This window comes from Megalobrama amblycephala, linkage group LG20 (assembly GCF_018812025.1).
Source record: "Megalobrama amblycephala isolate DHTTF-2021 linkage group LG20, ASM1881202v1, whole genome shotgun sequence".
In the NCBI taxonomy this organism is placed as follows: domain Eukaryota; kingdom Metazoa; phylum Chordata; class Actinopteri; order Cypriniformes; family Xenocyprididae; genus Megalobrama; species Megalobrama amblycephala.
This window is the reverse complement of record NC_063063.1, coordinates 22,554,097-22,575,961: the sequence shown is the minus strand read 5'-3', so window position 1 is coordinate 22,575,961 and position 21,865 is coordinate 22,554,097. Positions and strand designations below refer to the sequence as shown.

General features: G+C 37.1%; 1 protein-coding gene across 6 annotated transcripts in view; it reads right to left on the bottom strand.

Annotated features, from left to right (window-relative positions):
* Positions 1 to 5,578: 5,578 nt before the first annotated feature.
* Positions 5,579 to 21,865, bottom strand: part of ankfn1 (ankyrin repeat and fibronectin type III domain containing 1) — a 98,532-nt gene continuing 82,245 nt past the window's right edge. For 5 of the 6 annotated variants that reach the window (XM_048170494.1, XM_048170499.1, XM_048170495.1 and 2 more), the window contains 5 exons: positions 20,709 to 20,850; positions 18,994 to 19,162; positions 18,145 to 18,311; positions 10,276 to 10,525; positions 5,579 to 8,441 (listed from right to left, as the gene is read on the bottom strand). In XM_048170494.1, the coding sequence (XP_048026451.1) occupies positions 7,690 to 8,441; positions 10,276 to 10,525; positions 18,145 to 18,311; positions 18,994 to 19,162; positions 20,709 to 20,850 (1,480 nt within the window). In that variant the 3' untranslated portion in view covers positions 5,579 to 7,689. The remainder of the gene's footprint in view (positions 8,442 to 10,275; positions 10,526 to 18,144; positions 18,312 to 18,993; positions 19,163 to 20,708; positions 20,851 to 21,865) is intronic. The other variant, XM_048170496.1, reaches the window with a different exon arrangement.

Below are 21,865 nucleotides of genomic sequence, written 5' to 3'. Positions count from 1 at the left end.
CTTATCGTACATACATGTTTTTACATTGTACTTGTATTTTAAAAAATACCTGCATGAAATCACATCTGTAATAATTTCTGTAATTACATTTATAATTACACTGCTGTCCCATCCCTTACACCTTAATCCACCCTTAAACTTACCCATACCAAAACTGTCCCTAACCTTACCCGTATCCCACCTCAATAGCAGCAAAAGTGTTTTTGCAATACAATATGAACACAATAAGTACATTGTAGCTATTTTTTGATGTAAGTACATAGTAGTTAATGCCACCTAATATGAAGTGGGACCAAAAACTTCAAGTAACCATCAAGTAAAATGCATTAAAAAAAATTGAAATGTGGAAAAAAAGTGCCTTTTCATAAAGTTTGTCTGTTTTACAAGCCATCAAAATATAATTAAAATAATAATAAGTTAAAACAAACTGCTTTAGAGCTTCATTTATTAAAAATAAATAATAATAAAAGATTAAAAATTAAGAGATTATGAAAAGATATTTCTGTCGTGACAGCTCTGAGTGATTGGCATGATAATGAAAATCATATGCCAATGTTGATATGTTTGGTCTTGGTGGAATAGATCTGCTGCTGCTGTATACAATACATACACGACACACACTGCTGTGAGCAAGTAAGACATACTGCTGCTGTACAAAATAGCATACATGAATCACCCGTAGCAGATCTATACAGGTGGAGCTGGGGAAGGTGGAGGGTTTCTGAAAGCACGCTGCAACTGCTACAGCAAATGCCGACCAAGTATTTGAAGGATGAGCAGCAAGCTCATTGGCTACTTATACAGCAGGAACCAATAAGCTGTGCCCTAGAGAATGATGTGATTGCAAACAGATTGAGTTAAGGACCTATCAACCTGCGCCATCTAGATTTTTTTGACAGAACTTTGCATTTCTCTCAGGGTTTTTTCCCCCCAAGAATTTCAGCCTTTTAATTAGACTTTTCAACAAATTCCACACAGTTACAACACTTTGAAATTTTTGAAAGGCCCACCAAAACATGTCAAAATCACTTTTAATTTAGAAATGAAAGACTATTTCATGACACATTATATGCATTCAAGAAATTTTTGTAATTGATGCAGACAAAAAAAAAAAAAGTTTACTGAAAGATGATTTATTGAATTCCTCGTTTATAAAAAGTGAATGTATAGGCCTACAGTATGTATTGCTCTTCTGTTTAATTCATTGTCAGTCGGTAGCCTATCAGCTATTCTGAGATGCTTTCTAAAATAAAATCAATGGATGCCACTGTCCGCTGGCTTTTTTTGGCTTCTCTTTCGAATGACAAGGTTCCATTCAGATATCCCAGAAGAGTTCCACATCTCCTATGATATTCCTGTGCTCCTCTTTAACATTTAAATTGACCTTAGAGCAATTTTCTGGATTGCTCCTGTGTCAGCGAGTGTCCGGCGCCAGTAGAATGCGAGTTCTTATTTAAAAGAAAGGAAGTGGGCTGAAATTATGTTTTTGAGATAAGCTTGCCAACCAACTGTAGTGACGAAGGAATCCGTGGCCCTTGAAAATGGTCTATCCTCCGGCTAGAATTACAGAACGCAGGACCGGCACAGTCTCTCGCTGAACAAAGGCATTTCTCAGAGCCAAATAAAGAGCTATGCTGTTTTCCAGAGTCCTCTATATGAACATAAAACTGATTAATGCATTTGTGATGAACAGACGCCATACTGTTTAGTATTAAATGTCACTCATAATAAGTGTCTTAACCTGTGAACTGCAGCTCAGTTGATGTATGCTGTTATACTTTCGTGGATTCCTTCATTCTATCTTGCAATTTGTACCAATGACTGTTTAACTGTGTTCCAGTGGTTACCATGGAAGTGTGTGTTGGGACAAATAGCACAGTGGATTAGAGGCCATATTCAAACAGGCTGTCAATTTTAGCTGTGAACTGAGAACACTGCGTCATTCCGGACTTAATCATCAGATCATCTCCTTGATAGCACTATTCTCACTATTCCAACATACACACACATTCTCCTTTCTTTCCGTTAACTGACGGCGATATCCACATGTTTCGAATCATCCGGAGGAATATTTGTCCTTTGATTTTCGTGAAATATCTGGGCAAAGGCCAGTCGCGCCTCCATGACCATCAATGTATGGTCCGACTCTGAAGTTCATTTAATCTTAATGACGGATCAGAAGGCCTCCCAGCTCGAGGTCAAAATATTCCTGATTCTTTCATGACCCAGCTAGATAAAAATGTCATTTGTTTTTGTTTAGTTCCTGGTGAAGACCTTTGATGATCTAACAAGAGAGCAATTTGAACGGTCGATTTGAAAGTTACGGTTTCACTGTAGCTAACATGCGGTCAGGTCAGCTTTAAATACAAACATACTCACTCAGACAGAGTCTCTGTCTATTGGCCTGTTTGTTGAAATTGTTAACACTTTAAACCAAGCTTGATATAAATTCATAAAAAATCTTAAATACATCTATAACAAAAAATAATGAAAATATAAATGTTATAAAAAAAAAAAAAAAAAATATATATATATATATATATATATATATATATATATATATATATATATATATATATATATATATATATATATTTGGTACTTTTAAATCTGTATTCAACCTCTGTAAGACATTTCCTAATTATACATTGACAGAATATTACACACACACACACACAGTTCATGCAAATACAGTGGTTCAATATTAATATTATAAAGCGACGAGAATATTTTTGGTGCGCCAAAAAAACAAAATAACGACTTATTTAGTGATGGCCGATTTCAAAACACTGCTTCACGAAGCTTCGGAGCATAAATTAATCAGCGTGTCAAATCATGATTGGGATCGCGTGTCAAACTGCTGAAATCACTTGACTTTGGCGCTCCGAACCGCTGATTCGACACGCTGATTCATTTATGCTCCGAAGCTTCCTGAAGCAGTGTTTTGAAATCGGCCATCACTAAATAAGTCGTTATTTTGTTTTTTTGGCGCACCAAAAATATTCTCGTCGCTTTATAATAGTAATATTGAACCACTGTACTCACATGAACTGATTTAGATGTGTTTTTAGTACATTAATGGATCTTGAGAGAGGAAATGTCATTGCTGGCTAAGCAGGCCTCACGGAGCCATCGGATTTCAACAAAAATATCTTAATTTGCGTTCCGAAGATTAACGAAGGTCTTACGGGAGTGGAACGGCATGAGGGTGAGTAATAAATGACAGAATTTTCATTTTTGGGTGAACTAACCCTTTAATATTTTTGTTGTTATTTAAAAACAAACAAGCAAGCCCAGACCAGGTGAGAAAAAGTAACGCAAAAGTAATGTAACACATTACTTTTCATAAAAAGTAACTAAGTAACAAATTTTTTACTTTTTAGGGAGTAACGCAATGCTGTAATGCATTACTTTTAAAAGTAACTTTCCCTAACAGCATTAACAAAGATTAATCCATACTGTAACAAATGTAAGGCTCACTGTTTGTTATTTTGAATTAACACGTTAACATTAACTAATGGGACCTTACTGTAAAGTGTTTACAATTTAAAAAAACAAAACAAAAAACAGCATAAAAAACATAAAATATTTACACTGAAATGTTTATTTTTTATGACTTAAATACATCTGTCACAGAGTCATATTCAAGATGCATCACAAAAAGCAAACAAGTTACAACAAAAACTTCTATGACATGGGACCAACCATCAAAAATACAATACTGAAATATATTATTTGGATCAATAAATGCATAATGCAAAAATATACAGATATGATGCTTTTAATTGTTTTGGCTTGCATTGTGCACAGTATAAAGGTATCAAGACAAATATACTATATAATTTAACAATAATACCCCACCTGGAATGGCAGTTGCAAACAGTTTAATGATTTAACTGGAATACGTAAGGTGGGACGTGGTATATAATGCCTCGTCGCTGTGGGGTTGTGTTGAATGCATACTGAAAGAACAGGGCCCGAACACACCGGTGTGTCAGAGCAGTGCATTTTACCCACAGGATCTTGAGCACCAGCTGACATCACTGTACATTAACCAGGAAGATGAAACATTTTTACAATCCTTCAGGAGAAAGTCCAGTTTCAATATATTTTTGGAAATCAACAAACGGTTTGTGCAAATACCATTTTTTTTCTTTCTTTTTGTAAAAAAAAAACAAAAACAAACACTACAAACATTAACAAATTTTTGAAACATTGCAACAGATACATTTACGATGTTGCTTGCAAAAGCTGCCCTTTTTCATCTGGGAAATTGTTTCACTTAATTATTAGGGCATACATATGGATTTATTAATAAATATATACCATATTCACAATAAATCTGTTAAGTAATAATCATTGCAAAACGAATGCGGTATAGTTTTACAGAATTAACGATGCTTTACTAAACAAACTACCTTTTTGGTTATGTCCTTGGACCATAACTTGCATTTCATTTCAAATATCTATGGCTTTATTGACAAAATGAATGAAATTAGAAATGATGCACTTACAAATCATCCAAATATTCATGATCGTGTGTTCATATAAAGTGGCACAAATTTGCAGTACAAGCAAAAAATAAGTTTGCACCTTCCTCCGCAAAAGGTCAAAAGTGGTCCGATTCAAAAAAAAGTCCAGATATCAAAACTCTTATTACACTAAAAGTCGTGGGATGCAAATATACTGTATATATTAAAAGTGCAGTTTTTCTCATTCCTTCAACCTGTAAAACATAAGTGGTTTTCATTTCCTTTCTAACAGTGGATTACCCCGCATAAATAGGAACAGAAACAAACAAATTACACGAATCTTCAAATGTGAACGATCACACACCACAAACCACCATCGTATGGTAAACGTCGCACAACTCAAGGTATTTTTCAATGAAACACATTCTGTGGAACAAATGTCACGCACTCTTTCCCTGGAACTACATAATAGCTTTTTAATTTGAAAAGGGCTCTCATGTTTGGTAACAGAGTCTATAGTGATGGGATCATTTTTCATTCATCCAGTGTTTCTCAACACTGAAACACAATCGATTTGAAACAGATGTAATGTGAAGGGGATTATGCCACTTCATACATCAATAGTAGGAGCAAACCATTCTAAACGGGCAGTGAAATTAGCGGATACGTCGATCTTTCGTTGCAAGTAAACACAACTGAATTTTAACCGGCCGTCAAATCACCTAAGTCCACTCTTAACCTAAAAACACCACAATAGAGCAAAACAGCATGTTTGCAGGAGTAAAAATCCCATTCATTTTCTCCACAGAGAACTTGAATAATATTTAACCCTTTCAAGACAGTCCAACCTGGAGCTTGGAGGATGTTAAGCATAATAATATAGGGAGGTTGGTAAGATTTTTAAACGTTTTTGAAAGAAGTCTCTCATGCTGCATTTACAAAATAAAGTTAAAAACAATAATTGTGTAAAATATTATTTTAATTTCATTTTTTTTTTTTTTTTTTTTTTTTATATGTAATTATTCCTGAATTCAAATCTTCAGTGTCACATGACCTTCAGAAATCATTCTAATATGCTGATTTGGTGCTCAAGAAACATTTATTATGATCTATGTTGAAAACAGCTGTGCTGCTTAATATTTTTGTGCAAACTGTGATAATTTTTTCAGGATTCTTTAATGAATAGGCATTTAGACCCCATTTACACTAGTGCGTTTTAAAACAAAAAACGATCCTCGTCTACAGTGGTGTTTCCACAGCGTTTCAGAAACAATCTCCATCTATACTACACGACCAAAAACATGTCACATGACTATTCATGCACACTGGGCATGTGCATACAAGTGTAAACAGTTGTCTCTTGCGCACGTAGGTAGCTGCAGTATTAAAAAAATGCAGAGTTGAACTGCACAATGGCAGCTAAAAATGACAACAAAGCCAGCAAAGATTGCAGTTGAGTCTCCATGTTATTGTATACACGGTCGTCAAGGATACGTAGAGCGAACGTGGTCAGCCACGTCATCGTTTTCAAAAGTCTCCGTTTTGGTCCGTTTATACTGAAACGCAACCCCGGTGTTTTCAAACTAAAATCGGCTCTGCAGCGTTTTCGAAAGTCTCTGTTTTTGAGGTTCGAAGACACTGGCGTAGAGTAATCAACAGGCGTAATTGTAGCAAAACGTATGCGTTTTAAAATGAAAACGCACTAGTGTAAACGGGGCCTGAAACGCAAGCCCGGCGTTTTTAAACTAAAACGGGCTCTGCAGCGTTTTCGAAAGTCTCTGTTTTTGAGGTTTGAAAACACTGGCGTAGAGTAATCAACAGGCGTAATTGTAGCAAAACGTATGCGTTTTAAAATGAAAACGCACTAGTGTAAACGGGGCCTGAAACGCAACCCCGGCGTTTTCAAACTAAAACGGGCTCTGCAGCGTTTTCGAAAGTCTCTGTTTTTGAGGTTCGAAGACACTGGCGTAGAGTAATCAACAGGCGTAATTGTAGCAAAACTTATGCGTTTTAAAATGAAAATGCACTAGTGTAAACGGGGCCTGAAACGCAACCCCATTTTCAAACTAAAACGGGCTCTGCAGCGTTTTCGAAAGTCTCTGTTTTTGAGGTTCGAAAACACTGGCGTAGAGTAATCAATAGGCGTAATTGTAGCAAAATGTATGCGTTTTAAAATGAAAACGCACTAGTGTAAATGGGGCCTGAAACGCAAGCCCGGCGTTTTCAAACTAAAACGGGCTCTGCAGCGTTTTCGAAAGTCTCTGTTTTTGAGGTTCGAAGACACTGGCGTAGAGTAATCAACAGGCGTAATTGTAGCAAAACGTATGCGTTTTAAAATGAAAACGCACTAGTGTAAACGGGGCCTGAAACGCAACCCCGGCATTTTCAAACTAAAACGGGCTCTGCAGCGTTTTCGAAAGTCTCCATTTTCATGGTTCGAAAACACTGCCGTAGTGTAACCGTAACAAATCTTATGCTGTAGCCGACAGGTGTAACCATAGCAAAACTTTTGCTTTTTAAAACGAAAATGTACTAGTGTAAACGGGGCCTTAAAGTATATAACATCTTTTGTAAAATTATAAATAGCTTTACTGTCACTTTTGATCAATTTAATGCATCTTTGCTGAATAAAAATATTAATTTATTTTTAAAAAATATCTTAAACTTAGGAAAGTTAACATATCATAATAACATCACACACTTTCGTTAAATATTTTGTGCTTCAATCATAAAAGATCTTAAATACACACTCTTGTAGCTTCTAATAAAGAAATCTGTAATTTTAAAAACACTGGTCGGTTTTGTTCGTGACTTTGAAGTCTTTCAGTCTGAAGAAGCTTTTGAAACCCCTATGGTGAAAATTAATGGGAAAAATACACTCTGTACAAATGCTGCTGAAAAAGTGGGCGCTAACTGTTGGGCTCTATTGGCTGAGGCAATTTCAAGTTCTGAGGAAAAGCAGTGCTTTGTTTCACGTTGCATTGATAATCAACATTTTAACAGTCAGAGCCATCATTTATGAGTCCCGCAGAGTTGACCAGCAACTTCATCCTCCGCAGAGAGGATGCAAGAATTGATTAGGCTAAGTGTTCACTCATTACAACTGTGAGCTGTTGTAAATTGTGCGGTTGGAGAGGAAAAGGGTAGTTTTGGAGCTCTGAGGCGACTCAAGTGTCGAGAAGACCACACGTCTACGTGATGGAACGCTTATATCATCCTATAGAGTGCTGCTGAGAATCTCTGACACTTGTTCATTCGTTAGCTCATCCGAATCTACATCCTGAGCTTCCGCCGTAGTGCCGTATCCCGATCCGGTCTCTCCGGCGGCCTCTCCTCTCGATCCCTTCTCCTCCTCCTCCCAATGTGGGGCATCTCTGCAGGGTGACGTCTTGCTGCACGACTCTACAAAGATCCTACGAACGTTAGGCTTAGATTCTCTGTAGGTCGCCCTGTACTCATCCAAACTGTAGGAGTTAGTGGGAGAGAGCGGCGTCTCCAGCGGCAGGTCCATATCGCTCTGTCTGGTGTAGATGCCTTCGGACAGCGAGGGAGTGTGACTCTCGCTCTGTACGCGCAGCCAGCGGTGCGGCCCGCCAAAATAACTCCTCTGGGGATGGCTTTTTGACAGCATCTTACGTTTTGTTGGTGGATCGGCCAGGAACTTGCAGCGGGATGGCTTGTCTGTGGCTTTCACAGAATAAGAAGACAGCGACAGGTCTTCCATGTCCTTGGTGCATGATTCGGTCTCCAGGATGGACTTTGAGCAAGCGCTGTACTTGAGATCGTGCATCTGAAGGACGTCGGGTGCGCTACCGCTGAGGACGTGCACGGCCTGATGGGAGAGATCTTGGGCTGAGGAGTAAACTAAGTCCAGGTCACGAGGGCTCAGAGCGTCACTGGAGTCATAGTCACTGTCTGTGGGGAGAAAGACCTCCGAGCAGCCCTCTTCATCTGAACCCGGTTGGGACTCTGCAACAAATGTGGGTTGATAATAAGTATGGAAATTTTAAGTCCGGTGTATGTGGAATCAGAAAAGCAAAAATTGATTTTAATAATAAAATAAACATTTTGAAAGGATACTTCTGTCTAAAATTCTATCAAAAATTTGATTGGATGAACCTTTTTTTGGGGGAGGGGGCAGTGAGATTTTGTAATGTTTTTGAAAGAAGTCTCTTATTTGATCAAAAATACAGTAAAAATAGCAATATTGTAAAACATTATATTTTAATTTGAAATACCTTTTTTCTAATTTAATATATTTTAAAATGTAATTTATTCCTGTGATGGCAAAGCTACATTTTCAGCAGCCATTACTCCAGTCTTCAGTCACATGATCCTTTAAAAATCATTTTAATATGCATTCATTATTATCAGTGCTGAAAATTCGGAACACAAATTAAGATATTTTTGATAAAATCCGATGGCTCAGTGAGGCCTGCATTGCCAGCAAGACAAATAACACATTCAGATGCCCAGAAAGCTACTAAAGACATATTTAAAACAGTTCATGTGACTACACTGGTTCAAGCTTAATATTATAAAACGACGAGAATACTTTTTGTGCACCAAAAATAACAAAATAATGACTTTATTCAACAACATCTAGTGAAGGGCGCTTTCAAAACACTGCTTCATGAAGCTTCAAAGCTTTACGAATCTTTTGTTTCTAATCAATGGTTTGGAGCGCCAAAATCACATGATTTCAGTAAACGAGGCTTCGTTATGTCATAGGTGTTTTGAACCTTCAATAGTTCACGTGACTTTGACAGTTTGATACACGCTCTGAACCACTGATTCAAAACAAATGATTCATAAAGCTTCGAAGCTTCATGAAGCAGTGTTTTGAAATCGCCCATCACTAGATATTGTTGAATAAAGTCGCTATTTTGTTATTTTTGGCACACAAAAAGTATTCTCGTTGCATTATAATATTAAGCTTGAACCACTGTAGTCACATGAACAGTTTTAAATATGTTTTCAGTAGCTTTCTGGGCATTGAAAAGGGGAGTGTTATTGCTGGCGATGCAGGCCTCACTGAGCCATCTGATTTTATCAAAAATATCTTAATTTGTGTTCAGATAATGAAGGTCTTACGGGTTTGGAACGACATGAGGGTGAGTAATAAATTACAGAATTTTCATTTTTGGGTGAACTAAATGTCGTGGGTTGTTGAGTTTACATCCCATACACATAATGCAATAATTATAAATCCTGAGAAATGTGGCATATAAAAGTTAGAAAATAAAAGTAAAAACACCCAGCAGACTGGCAATATGCATCTTTATTGTGCACATTTGACCACATAAGTAATAATATTTTAACTGACTTAACATCTGTTGTTAATTGTACACATTTCTTAATACATTCAAAATAAATTTAAGGCGTATTTTATCAGTATTGCAAGATTTTTATTTAATCACACACTGCGACGCAGGCAACACTCAGAATCATTAAATCATCAATATTTGATCTTAAATGATGACCGAGGTCTATGAATTATAATAATTTGCCGATCCTTAGTTTGTTCTTTTACAGACTGAAATCTAAAGGACCCATCATTTCCAACAATCACAGGGTGCCAGTTACTTAAGTGCCTCTGCTGAGTGCTGCAATTTCATCTATTTTCTTGAAAATTGGTGTCTTTTATCAAATTTTTGATGGCACTTTTGGTGGCATTTTTGATTTATTTCCTGGAAAAACTTTCTTTCGTGTTCTATAATGCTACATTCTTACTACTTAAATGTGCAAATATCATTGCAAATACAATACATAAAATAAATGCAACAAAAACATATTTTTATACCTGGATGAATGGCAGCTATTGAAAAATAGCATTTACCAATTGTGGGCTTTCGTCTCCTCATTTCTGGAGAGGGCGAGGGAGTGGGCACGTAGTCTGTGTTAGAGGACGTGGAGTCATTCTTCTGGACAGGAGGCTCCACGCTGACATCTACAAGCCAGGTGATAGGCACCCAACCGAGAGGCTGTTTATAGCGGGCGTACTGCAGGGCATTGGTGATCCAGCGGACGTCTCGCCACATCTCGTCCAATTGCTTCAAACACACAAAGAAAAAAAACAAAGAGAGGTTAAGTGTGCTCTTATTTCATTGGCATTGCTGAAAATAAGGTTAGCTTGAAAACTAAATGTGCTATTTAAATGTTGATTCGATAAAAATGCAAATCGCAGCTTTCACTGTGAGAAACGTGGTATTTCCCCCACACAAACGTCGCAAGCACTTTCCTCACAAACATCACAAAGCTTTTCAAACCATTAAAGCGCATCACACAAAAGCTTCAAAAGGAGGCCACAGAAAACTTGCTGTGAAGTCTGAAGGGGCATGACCGTGACTAATATCATAATTTATTTTGTGTCATCTTCCTCTGTTCACCAATCACAGCACGTCAGAGCTGAATTGTACATATTGCTCCTATTTAGTGTGCAAAAGCGAAATGAGAGGTAAAATGTGTTTTCAATCAGAGCAGAGCAACTTCCACGCAGTGAATCTTCACAACTACCGCTTTCATATTTTCCATCCTTGAGACGTACTATAGCAATTGTATTTACAAGGAGCTTATTTCAAATTGGAAGGAAAAAGGCTGAACAAAAATGCAGCAGGGTAGATGAAAAAACCCTGCAATCTGAGCTCTTTCTAGCAAATGCCACGAGAGATCCAGCTTATGGGAATGAGCCTTGACACCACAGGATGACTCCTTTGGAAAATATGCCGGGCTTCTAACGACAAAGAGGGGACTCCAGTATGACAAGGGCAATAATATGAGTTTCTTTAGATTGCGAAATAGACTACTTCAACTAATAAATGTTTGGCTGATGCTGCTGGCTGGGAAATATTACAACGAATTAGGGGAAAATAAGAATAAATAAGCAGTGTGGCTTATATCACACCCAGTGCTCTAATATAGCGACTCTCGATCCAAAAATGAATCGGTGGTCGGTTCTGATAGGGTCGTCGACAGCAGGGAAAAATAATGTTAAATGGAAATAATAAAATGCGACTGACCATATAATCATGCATATTTTGGATAGCAAAATGAATAGGCCTGGCCATTAAATGGGATGAGGAAACGATTCCCATTTTTATATGCGCCAAAGGCTGTGCAATCTAAGGCAAAATATTACAATACTAGATAGATGCAACACAGACAGGCGGCTTGATCGCTCTTCAGTCTGGTAAAGTATAAGCAAAACAACACAAAGAAGAAGAAAACTCGACTCAAACCACGTTAAATGCAGGTTTGGTTTCAAGGAGAAATAATTACCATTATTTGTTTCGTGTAGTGAATTAATGGATGTGAAGAGCATGAAAACATTAAAATTCAAATTCCTTGTCTGCCTGTCATGTTAACTCACAATTGTGAGTTATATAGTCCAATTCTGAGGGAAAAATTACTTTTTTTCTCAGAATTGCGAGTATATATCTCCCAATTCTGACTTTATAACTCGCAATTGCGAGTTGATATTACGCAATTGACTTTATATCATGCAATTCTTACTTTATAACACCCAATAGCATATTTATATCTCCCAATTCTGACCTTATAACTCGCAATTCTGAGAAAAAAAATCATAAGTGTGATGTAAACTAGCAATCGCGTGAAAAAAAGTCAGAACTGTGAGATAAAAAGTCGCAGTTAACTTTTTTTTATTATTCAGTGGCAGAAACAAGCTTCCATACTTAGGCCTGGTTTCACAGACAGGTCTTAAATTAAGGTAGGATTAGACCTTAGATCAATTAGGACATTTAAGTAGCTTTTATAAACATTACTGGTGCGCATCTTGAGACAAAACTATAGCACTGACATATTTTAAGATATTTTGTTGCTTTCAGTTAAAACAGCTCAAACATGCATTTTAGTACAGGACTAGGCTTAAGCCTTGTCTGTGAAACCAAGGGTTAATGTCCACTGCAAAATCAGGGTCCTGAACTAAAACTAGTTGAGAACTTTTACAACCAAAAAGTTTCATCACACAGAAAAATCTGATTAACTAGAAGCTTATTTTACTCGCATCAAATCAGCAAACTTATACATTTATAGCCAAAAACTTGAGTCTACAAAGTAAATTTGAGCGTCATGCAAGCTCCATCTCAATGACACATCTCGCCACATGCATCTGAAACGCGCGTTTCGCGGTCTGTCCGTTAGCTCTTTGACAGGACCTCACAGCGATATAAACCTGCCCTCTCACACGAAAGCGAAGCGCAAAGCACTTTCCAGAGCCGTGCCACTTTGACAGACGTGGCCCTTTCTCGTTCATCGCCTTCTGGAACATTAAGGTTTTCACGCTAATTGATGCCACATTGCTCAGCCACACACACAGTCATGCAGTCACACTCATTGATCGGTATTATTTTTTCCCCTCGTCGCTCTTAGGCGCTGTGTAATCTGTGGTCAGTGTGCCGCTTTTTTCCAGCGCCTCTTGGACCTGACATCACACAAACACTTGTGGTTTTGTGGTCAATCTCAATTAATAGTCCAGACCGGGGTGGCGGAGAGGGATTATTTCAGACCGGCACACTTAACACACGCCTCCCTTTCAAGTCGAATTGTGAGAGAGTCTGCTGAGCTGTTATTGAAATTTCGACACAAGAAAAACAACTTGTTTTACAGTTTATACGTCTAGTAGTTATGCTTTATGACATCAATAAACTATCCTAATTGGATTATTAGTTTAAATTGTTTTTGTAGTTTGATGTTTCCAACACTCCCAAACGGCTGGGAATAAACATGATTCTCAGGACTGAAACATGCATGACGTATTGCTAAAAGTTGTAATTGAAACAACACGAATGTGGCTAATAAAAGGGAATGAAGCAGTAAAGCATCATTTCAGGTAGCGAACAAACACTAAATAGCAAAAAAAACACCATAGCACAATCCAAACACCTGTTTGTTGCTATATGTTGCAAAATTCTTCTGGCCCATTAAGTCATTGCATGCACTGAGAAAAGACAGTATCTGAATCCCTGGAATTACCACGTACAACACCATTCAAAAGTTTGGATTCAATAAAATCCTTAAAAAATACTAAGCAGCGCAGCTGTTTTTGACATTGATAACAATAAGAAATGTTACTTGAGAACTAAATCAGCATATTAGATGGATTTCTGAAGGATCATGTGACAGACTGGAGTAATGATGCTGAAAATTCAGCTTTGATGCAGGAATAAATGATCATTTTAAAATATATTAAAATAGAACAGTTAGTTTAGATTGTAATAATTTCCAAATTTTACTGTTTTTACTGCATTTTCATAATTTTACTGTTTTACTGTAGTGTATTCCATGTTTGTTCAAGGTGATTCATCAAACGTTTTTTCAGTGACTGGTGAATATGTGAAAGAATAGTATTTTGGGTAAAAGCCCAAATTTCTCAGAGACCAAAAACACTGTTAGCTTGGCAAAAGATGAATGCCTTTGAATGCAAAATGCCTGCAGCGCAACAAATTATTTAAATTGGGAAGAAATGGATTTGTTGTGATGGATGTGCAAATGGAGATTCACAATGGAGATTCACTTGCAGATTATTCCTGTACTAATGTTATGGCTCCATGATGTACATTAAACTGTACTAAACACAAAATAATACCGATATTATAAAATAGCTATTTGAGATACAGCTTACGAAAAGCTTAAAGGTGCCCTAGAATTAAAAATTGAATTTACCTCGGCATAGTTAAATAACAAGAGTTCAGTACATGGAAATGACATACAGTGAGTCTCAAACTCCATTGTTTCCTCCTTCTTATATAAATCTCATTTGTTTAAAAGACCTCCGAAGAACAGGCGAATCTCAACATAACACCGACTGTTACGTAACAGTCGGGATCATTAATATGTACGCCCCCAATATTTGCATATGCCAGCTCATGTTCAAGGCATTAGACAAGGGCAGGCAGTATTAACGTCTGGATCTGTGCACAGCTGAATCATCAGACTAGGTAAGCAAGCAAGGACAATAGTGAAAAATGGCAGATGGAGCAATAATAACTGACATGATCCATGATAACATGATATATTTAGTGATATTTGTAAATTGCCTTTCTAAATGTTTCGTTAGCATGTTGCTAATGTACTGTTAAATGTGGTTAAAGTTACCATTGTTTCTTACTGTATTCACAGAGACAAAAGCCGTCATTATTTTCATTATTAAACACTTGCAGTCTGTATAATGCATAAACACAACTTCATTCTTTATAAATCTCTCCAACAGTGTAGCATTAGCCGTTAGCCATGGAGCACCATCAAACTAATTCAGAATCAATGTAAACATCCAAATAAATACAATACTTACAATCCGATGTATGCATGCAGCATGCATGACGAACACTTTGTAAAGATCCATTTTGAGGGTTATATTAGCTGTGTGAACTTTGTTTATGCAATGATAGAGTCGAGAGCTTGGAGCGCAAGCAATTAAAGGGGCCGTAGCCTGAATCGGTGCATTTCTAATTATGCCCCAAAATAGGCAGTTAAAAAAATTAATAAAAAAAAAAAAATCTATGGGGTATTTTGAGCTGAAACTTCACAGACACATTCAGGGGACACCTTAGACTTATATTACATCTTGTAAAAAAACGTTCGACGGCACCTTTAAAGTGAAGAAATGAGCAGAAAATGCTACATGGTAACAAGTATATACTTGAAGGATTAGTTCACTTTCAAATGAAAATTACCCCAAGCTTTACTCACCCTCAAGCCATCCTAGGTGTAAATGACTTTGTTTCTGACGAAGACAATCAGATAAATATTAATAAATATCCTGACACATCCAAGCCTTATAATGGCAGTAATGCGCTACCAAACGAGTATGAGCTGAAGAAAGTATCTCCATCCATATCCATCCATCATAAACATATTCCACGCGGCTCCAGAGCGTTAATAAAGGCCTTCTGAAGCGAAGCGGTGTGTTTGTGTGAAAAAAAATCCATATTTAACAAGTTATGAAGTAAAATATCCAGCTTTCGCCAGACTGCCTTCCGTATTCTTCAAAAAGCTTATACTGTACGTCCTACGCCTTCCCTATTCAACTTATGGAACTGACGCAACACCAGTTCTGTTTTTTCCATAACTTGAATACGGAAGGCGGTCTGGCGGAAGCTTTATATATTACTTCATAACTTGTTAAATATGGATTTTTTCTTTTTTTTTTTACACAAATGCATCACTTTGCTTCAGAAGGCCTTTATTAACCCCCCGGAGCTGCGTGGAATATGTTTATGATGGATGGATATGGATGGAAGCACTTTCTTCAGCTCATACTCGTTTGGTAGCGCATTACTGCCATTATAAAGATCGGATGCATCAGGATATTTATTAATATTTCTCCGATTGTCTTTGTCAGAAAGAATAAAGTCATATACACCTAGGATGGCTTGAGGGTGAGTAAAGCTTGGGGTAATTTTCATTTGAAAGTGAACTAATCCTTTAAAATTTGCTTACGATGACAAATGATTTTTTATTATATTTATGAGCCCAGGCCTTTATAGTACTTATGATTTCTGTAAAAAGAAACAGTAAAATAAGCGTATTTTGAAATTGTGTTGCTACATCAATATTTAATATAATACTGAATAATGTTATGTAAAAATATATTCTAATTTATAAAGATGAAAATTTTTTTGTCATGTTTTCTTTGAGACAAGCAAGAAAGAACTAAAAGAGCAAGTATATACTTCAGTGTCACCCAAGAAAATTCTGCTATATCAAAATAATTTGCATATGGTGACAAACTTTTTTTTGTTTAATTATACTTATGCGTCTAGGCCTTTATATATTACTTTATAATTTTTTATAAAAAGGAATGGTAAAAAAGCTTGTTTCAAAACTGTGTTGTTCCATCAATATTAAATAAAATACTGAATAATACTGTGTTAAAAATATTTATATTAAAATATTTTAGAAAAAGTACCAGAACAAGTTTTACTTAATCATCACACAAAAAGATTTTGCTATATCAAATATATAAAATATATATTTATATATTATATACAGTGGGTACGGAAAGTATTCAGACCCCCTTAAATTTTTCACTCTTTGTTATATTGCAGCCATTTGCTAAAATCATTTAAGTTCAGACCCTTTGCTGTGACACTCATATATTTAACTCAGGTGCTGTCCATTTCTTCTGATCATCCTTGAGATGGTTCTACACCTTCATTTGAGTCCAGCTGTGTTTGATTATACTGATTGGACTTGATTAGGAAAGCCACACACCTGTCTATATAAGACCTTACAGCTCACAGTGCATGTCAGAGCAAATGAGAATCATGAGGTCAAAGGAACTGCCTGAAGAGCTCAGAGACAGAATTGTGGTAAGGCACAGATCTGGCCAAGGTTACAAAAAAATTTCTGCTGCACTTAAGGTTCCTAAGAGCACAGTGGCCTCCATAATCCTTAAATGGAAGACGTTTGGGACGACCAGAACCCTTCCTAGAGCTGGCCGTCTGGCCAAACTGAGCTATCAGGGGAGAAGAGCCTTGGTGAGAGAGGTAAAGAAGAACCCAAAGATCACTGTGGCTGAGCTCCAGAGATGCAGTCGGGAGATGGGAGAAAGTTGTAGAAAGTCAACCATCACTGCAGCCCTCCACCAGTCTGGCTTTATGGCAGAGTGGCCCGACGGAAGCCTCTCCTCAGTGCAAGACACATGAAAGCCTCCATGGAGTTTGCCAAGATGGTGAGAAATAAGATTCTCTGGTCTGATGAGACCAAGATAGAACTTTTTGGCCTTAATTCTAAGCGGTATGTGTGGAGAAAACCAGGCACTGCTCATCACCTGTCCAATACAGTCCCAACAGTGAAGCATGATGGTGGCAGCACCTCTCCAGAGTGCTCAGGACCTCAGACTGGGCCGAAGATTTACCTTCCAACAAGACAATGACCCTAAGCGCACAGCTAAAATAACGAAGGAGTGGCTTCACAACAACTCTGTGACTGTTCTTGAATTGCCCAGCCAGAGCCCTGACTTAAACCCAATTGAGCATCTCTGGAGAGACCTAAAAATGGCTGTCCACCAACGTTTACCATCCAACCTGACAGAACTGGAGAGGATCTGCAAGGAGGAATGGCAGAGGATCCCCAAATCCAGGTGTGAAAAACTTGTTGCATCTTTCCCAAAAAGACTCATGGCTGTATTAGATCAAAAGGGTGCTTCTACTAAATACTGAGCAAAGGGTCTGAATACTTAGGACCATGTGATATTTCAGTTTTTCTTTTTTAATAAATCTGCAAAAATGTCAACAATTCTGTGTTTTTCTGTCAATATGGGGTGCTGTGTGTACATTAATGAGGAAAAAAAAATGAACAAATGATTTTAGCAAATGGCTGCAATATAACAAAGAGTGAAACATTTAAGGGGGTCTGAATACTTTCTGTATTATATATATATATATATATACACACATATATATGCATCAAGGCCTTTAAACAGTACTTTATAATTTTGTAAACACAGATAAATAAATGAAAATAAATAACAGAGTATAGGAAACTTGTTTAAAATTTGTTTTGCTCCAAAATTCAATATAACACTAAATTATCTTATGTAAAAATATATATTATAACTTACAAAGACAAATCTTCATCATTTACTTTGGGAGGAGAAAAAAAAGAGAGACAAAATTACATTCTCCTTCACAGAGGGGCTGCCCCATACCTGAATGTAGTCCAATATGTGCTGTTGTCTCTGTTTGGCTGTGGACACCTCTGAGTCAGTGATGGCCTCTCTGAAAGCCTGCTGGGTAATTAGACTATCCAGGTCCAGCACAGAGGACAGCCGGCAATAAAGACTGATAAATTTCTCCTTATATGAGCAGAAGTGAACTGCACAGGGAGACAAAATAAAAATACTATAGTTAGTAATTGACACTGTAACAGTAGTGAGATGTTATTGCACTTCTGAAATTGACTTCACTGGGTGGTGTGCTGTATGAAATTGAGCCCCTAGGAAGGTTATCATTAATGTCCCAAAAACACTGACGAATCTTTTTAAAAGACGTTTTTGTAATGGAAATCTGTGGGTGGTTTACAAGTGTATGGTGTTTGGGCTGAAACTACCTCACAGTATAATGTTTAAAAAGTTGTTTGAAACTCTCCCCACAACAGCAGCTGAATAAGCTACTAAGTGTTCTAACTGGCACCACTGCTAAGCATACAAGCACACGATTTGCCTTGGCTTCTGAAAACAAACCCTGCTATTTGAATGAAAATGATCCGCCATTCTTTAAAACACATTTTATTGGATTATAATATTGATTACTTGTTTAACCTTTCCTTATTTTACACAGTCTGGGCTCAGCGAGGGGGGTGGGTGGCTGTTTGGCTAGCCGTGGAGCGCACCGCCACCCCACTGGTGTCTGCATGTGTGTGTGTGTGTGTGTGTGTCTGCTTGATTTACTAGAGGTCCTAAGGGAGTGTGACTGGGGGCAGAGGGGGGAGGAATCTGTGGATTTTTATAAGGCCAACTGAGCTAATATTGTAGGGGTTGAAACAGAAGCCAGTGTACCAAGCTCAAACATTTGAAGAGGGAGGTTGAGGAACCCCGAGTGTGGTGTGTAGGGGTTGGTCTGTCCCGGGGCAGAGCAAACGTCGTCTGAGGCGGGCAGCAGCAGAAGAAAGGACACATTGTGACCCAGCTCCAGCACCTCGTGTGTGTAGAGACGGAAGTGCTTGGCCTGTGTGGGACACACACACACAGACAGACTTTAACCCACGGGGGTTGGAGGGTAACAATGTTATGCCGTAACTAAGTAACAAAACTATATGTATAACTTAAATATTACAGACAAAAAATAAAGATATTCTTCTGACAAATATATGGAAAGAGTATCTATAGTATGTCTATTAGTATGTATTTTACATCTATTCATCTATCCACACATCTATCATTACATCCGTTCATCCATCTATCTATCATCAATCAATCCATCCATCCATCTCTATTTATATTTAGTGTCTATTAGTTTTTCTATTTATCCATCTATTCATCCATTCATATTTGCTCTATCTATCTATCTATCTATCTATCTATCTATCTATCTATCTATCTATCTATCTATCTATCTATCTATCTATCTATCTATCTATCTATCTATCTATATTTGCTGTGTCTATCTATCTATCTTTGGTCTATCTATCTATCTATCTATCTATCTATCTATCTATCTATCTATCTATCTATCTATCTATCTATCTATCATCTATCTATCTATATTTGCTGTGTCTGTCTATCTATCTATCTTTGCTCTATCTATCTATCTATCTATCTATCTATCTATCTTTGCTCTATCTATCTATCTATGATCTATCTATCTATCTATCTATCTATCTATCTATCTATCTATCTATCTATCTATCTATATTTTGATCTATCTATCTATCTATCTATCTATTAGTGTTTCTATTTATCCATCCATCCATATTTATATTTACTGTGTTCATCCATCCATCCATCCCTATTTATATTTAGTGTCTATTAGTCTTTCTATTTATCCATATATTCATCCATTCATATTTGCTCTATCTATCTATCTATCTATCTATCTATCTATCTATCTATCTATCTATCTATCTATCTATCTATCTATCTATCTATCTATCTATCAATCTATCTATCTATTTTGCTGTGTCTATCTATCTATCTATCTATCTATCTATCTATCTATCTATCTATCTATCTATCTATCTATCTATCTATCATCCATCCATCATCCAGTGTCTATCTATCTATCTATCTATATTTGATCTATCTATCTATCTATCTATCTATCTATCTATCTATCTTTGATCTATCTATATTTGATCTATCTATCTATCTATCTATCTATATTTGATCTATCTATCTATCTATCCATCTGTGTCTATCTATCTATTAGTGTTTCTATTTATCCATCCATCCATATTTATATTTACTGTGTCCATCCATCCATCCATCCATCCATCCATCCATCCATCCATCCATCCATCCATCCATCCATCCATCCATCCATCCATCATCAATGCTTCTATAGATCTCAAAGTATTCACACTACCCAAGGTTTATATATAGCTTTAAACTTAAATCTCTCTTTTCAAGCAGTCTTTTCAAATCAAATGCCTAAATAGCATTTTAAGCTATTTTAACCATTTTTAAAATGAAAGTATATTGACAAACTTTACTTTCTTAATTATTGTGGTGCTTAACACCAAGTTACCACAGAGTTGTCCTGTAGACTGCAGTACCTGGTGGAGAGGTAGATTAATATGGTGCAGCAGACTCTTAATGGCCATCTGGAGCTCAGAGAAGAGGAGGCAGTCTGTAGCCTGATCTGCTCTTTCCACCTCCACAGGGCCAGACAGTGACTGCAGCCATTCCCACTCATCCCTGGGTGGGAAAAGACAGCGTTCAGTCAACATACACACAGCTCTATATTACTGTTTCCAGAAGTGCCCTTGACAGAGTGGTTTCCAAAGGCTAGTGGGATGGCATGTTAGGTCTTAAGGAGTAAGGTTTGGTGAGATGCTACTGACCAACCACTAAAAACCATTCCTTTTAATCCAAACATTCTACACTAAGAAAATCTAAGTTAAATGCTGTTAAATGTCCAATAATAATAGAAAAGTGACAACACTTTCAAAAAGCAAAAAGCATATTTACTGCATTTTGTAAGAGTTGAAGGCAATTCAACAGGACACAAGGAAGCCCCCAGATACAATGAATTACAAAAGTCCACACTTGAAAATATAAAAGCCTGTATAACCTGCTTCAAATCATTAAAAGACAAAAAAGGTTTAATTTTTGCAGTGCGCCTTAAATGAAAGAAGCCAGCCTTCACCACCAAATTTACACGCTTATCAAACTTAAGCTCTGAATCAAAGATAATTCCTAGATTCTTTGCTTGCTTATGTACACTAGAGGCAAGAGGGCCTAAACAATCAATCAATTATGTGCGTGGGTGACCTAATGGAGCCAAATAAATAAATAAATAAATAAATAAATTGACAAAGTATAGAGAAAAATAGATATTTACAATAAGGTAAAATCATTTAAAATTCAATTAATTTTCACTAAATTTCACAAAAACTGTGAGAAGATGAAAAGCATCAGCTTATAGTATGCGGTTAAGATGATGACGGGGCAAAATAGAGCATTTTTGGTCTTAGTCTCAAGGACACCCTCAAGGCTAGTGTCTAGGGGGTAGGATGGTGGAAAAAAAGGAGAATTTCTTTGCTCCAGAGGTTTTCCTCGAGCCGTGAGTGGGCATCATCCAGTGTGAACCTCCCACTGACTTCCACAGTCCGGCCCCGTAGTAAATTTAGTTTTACTACCACACAGAGCTGCAGGATAATACTCTCCCTGTCTCTAGCTACCTACCAAGGTCAACACCATGACCCGAGAT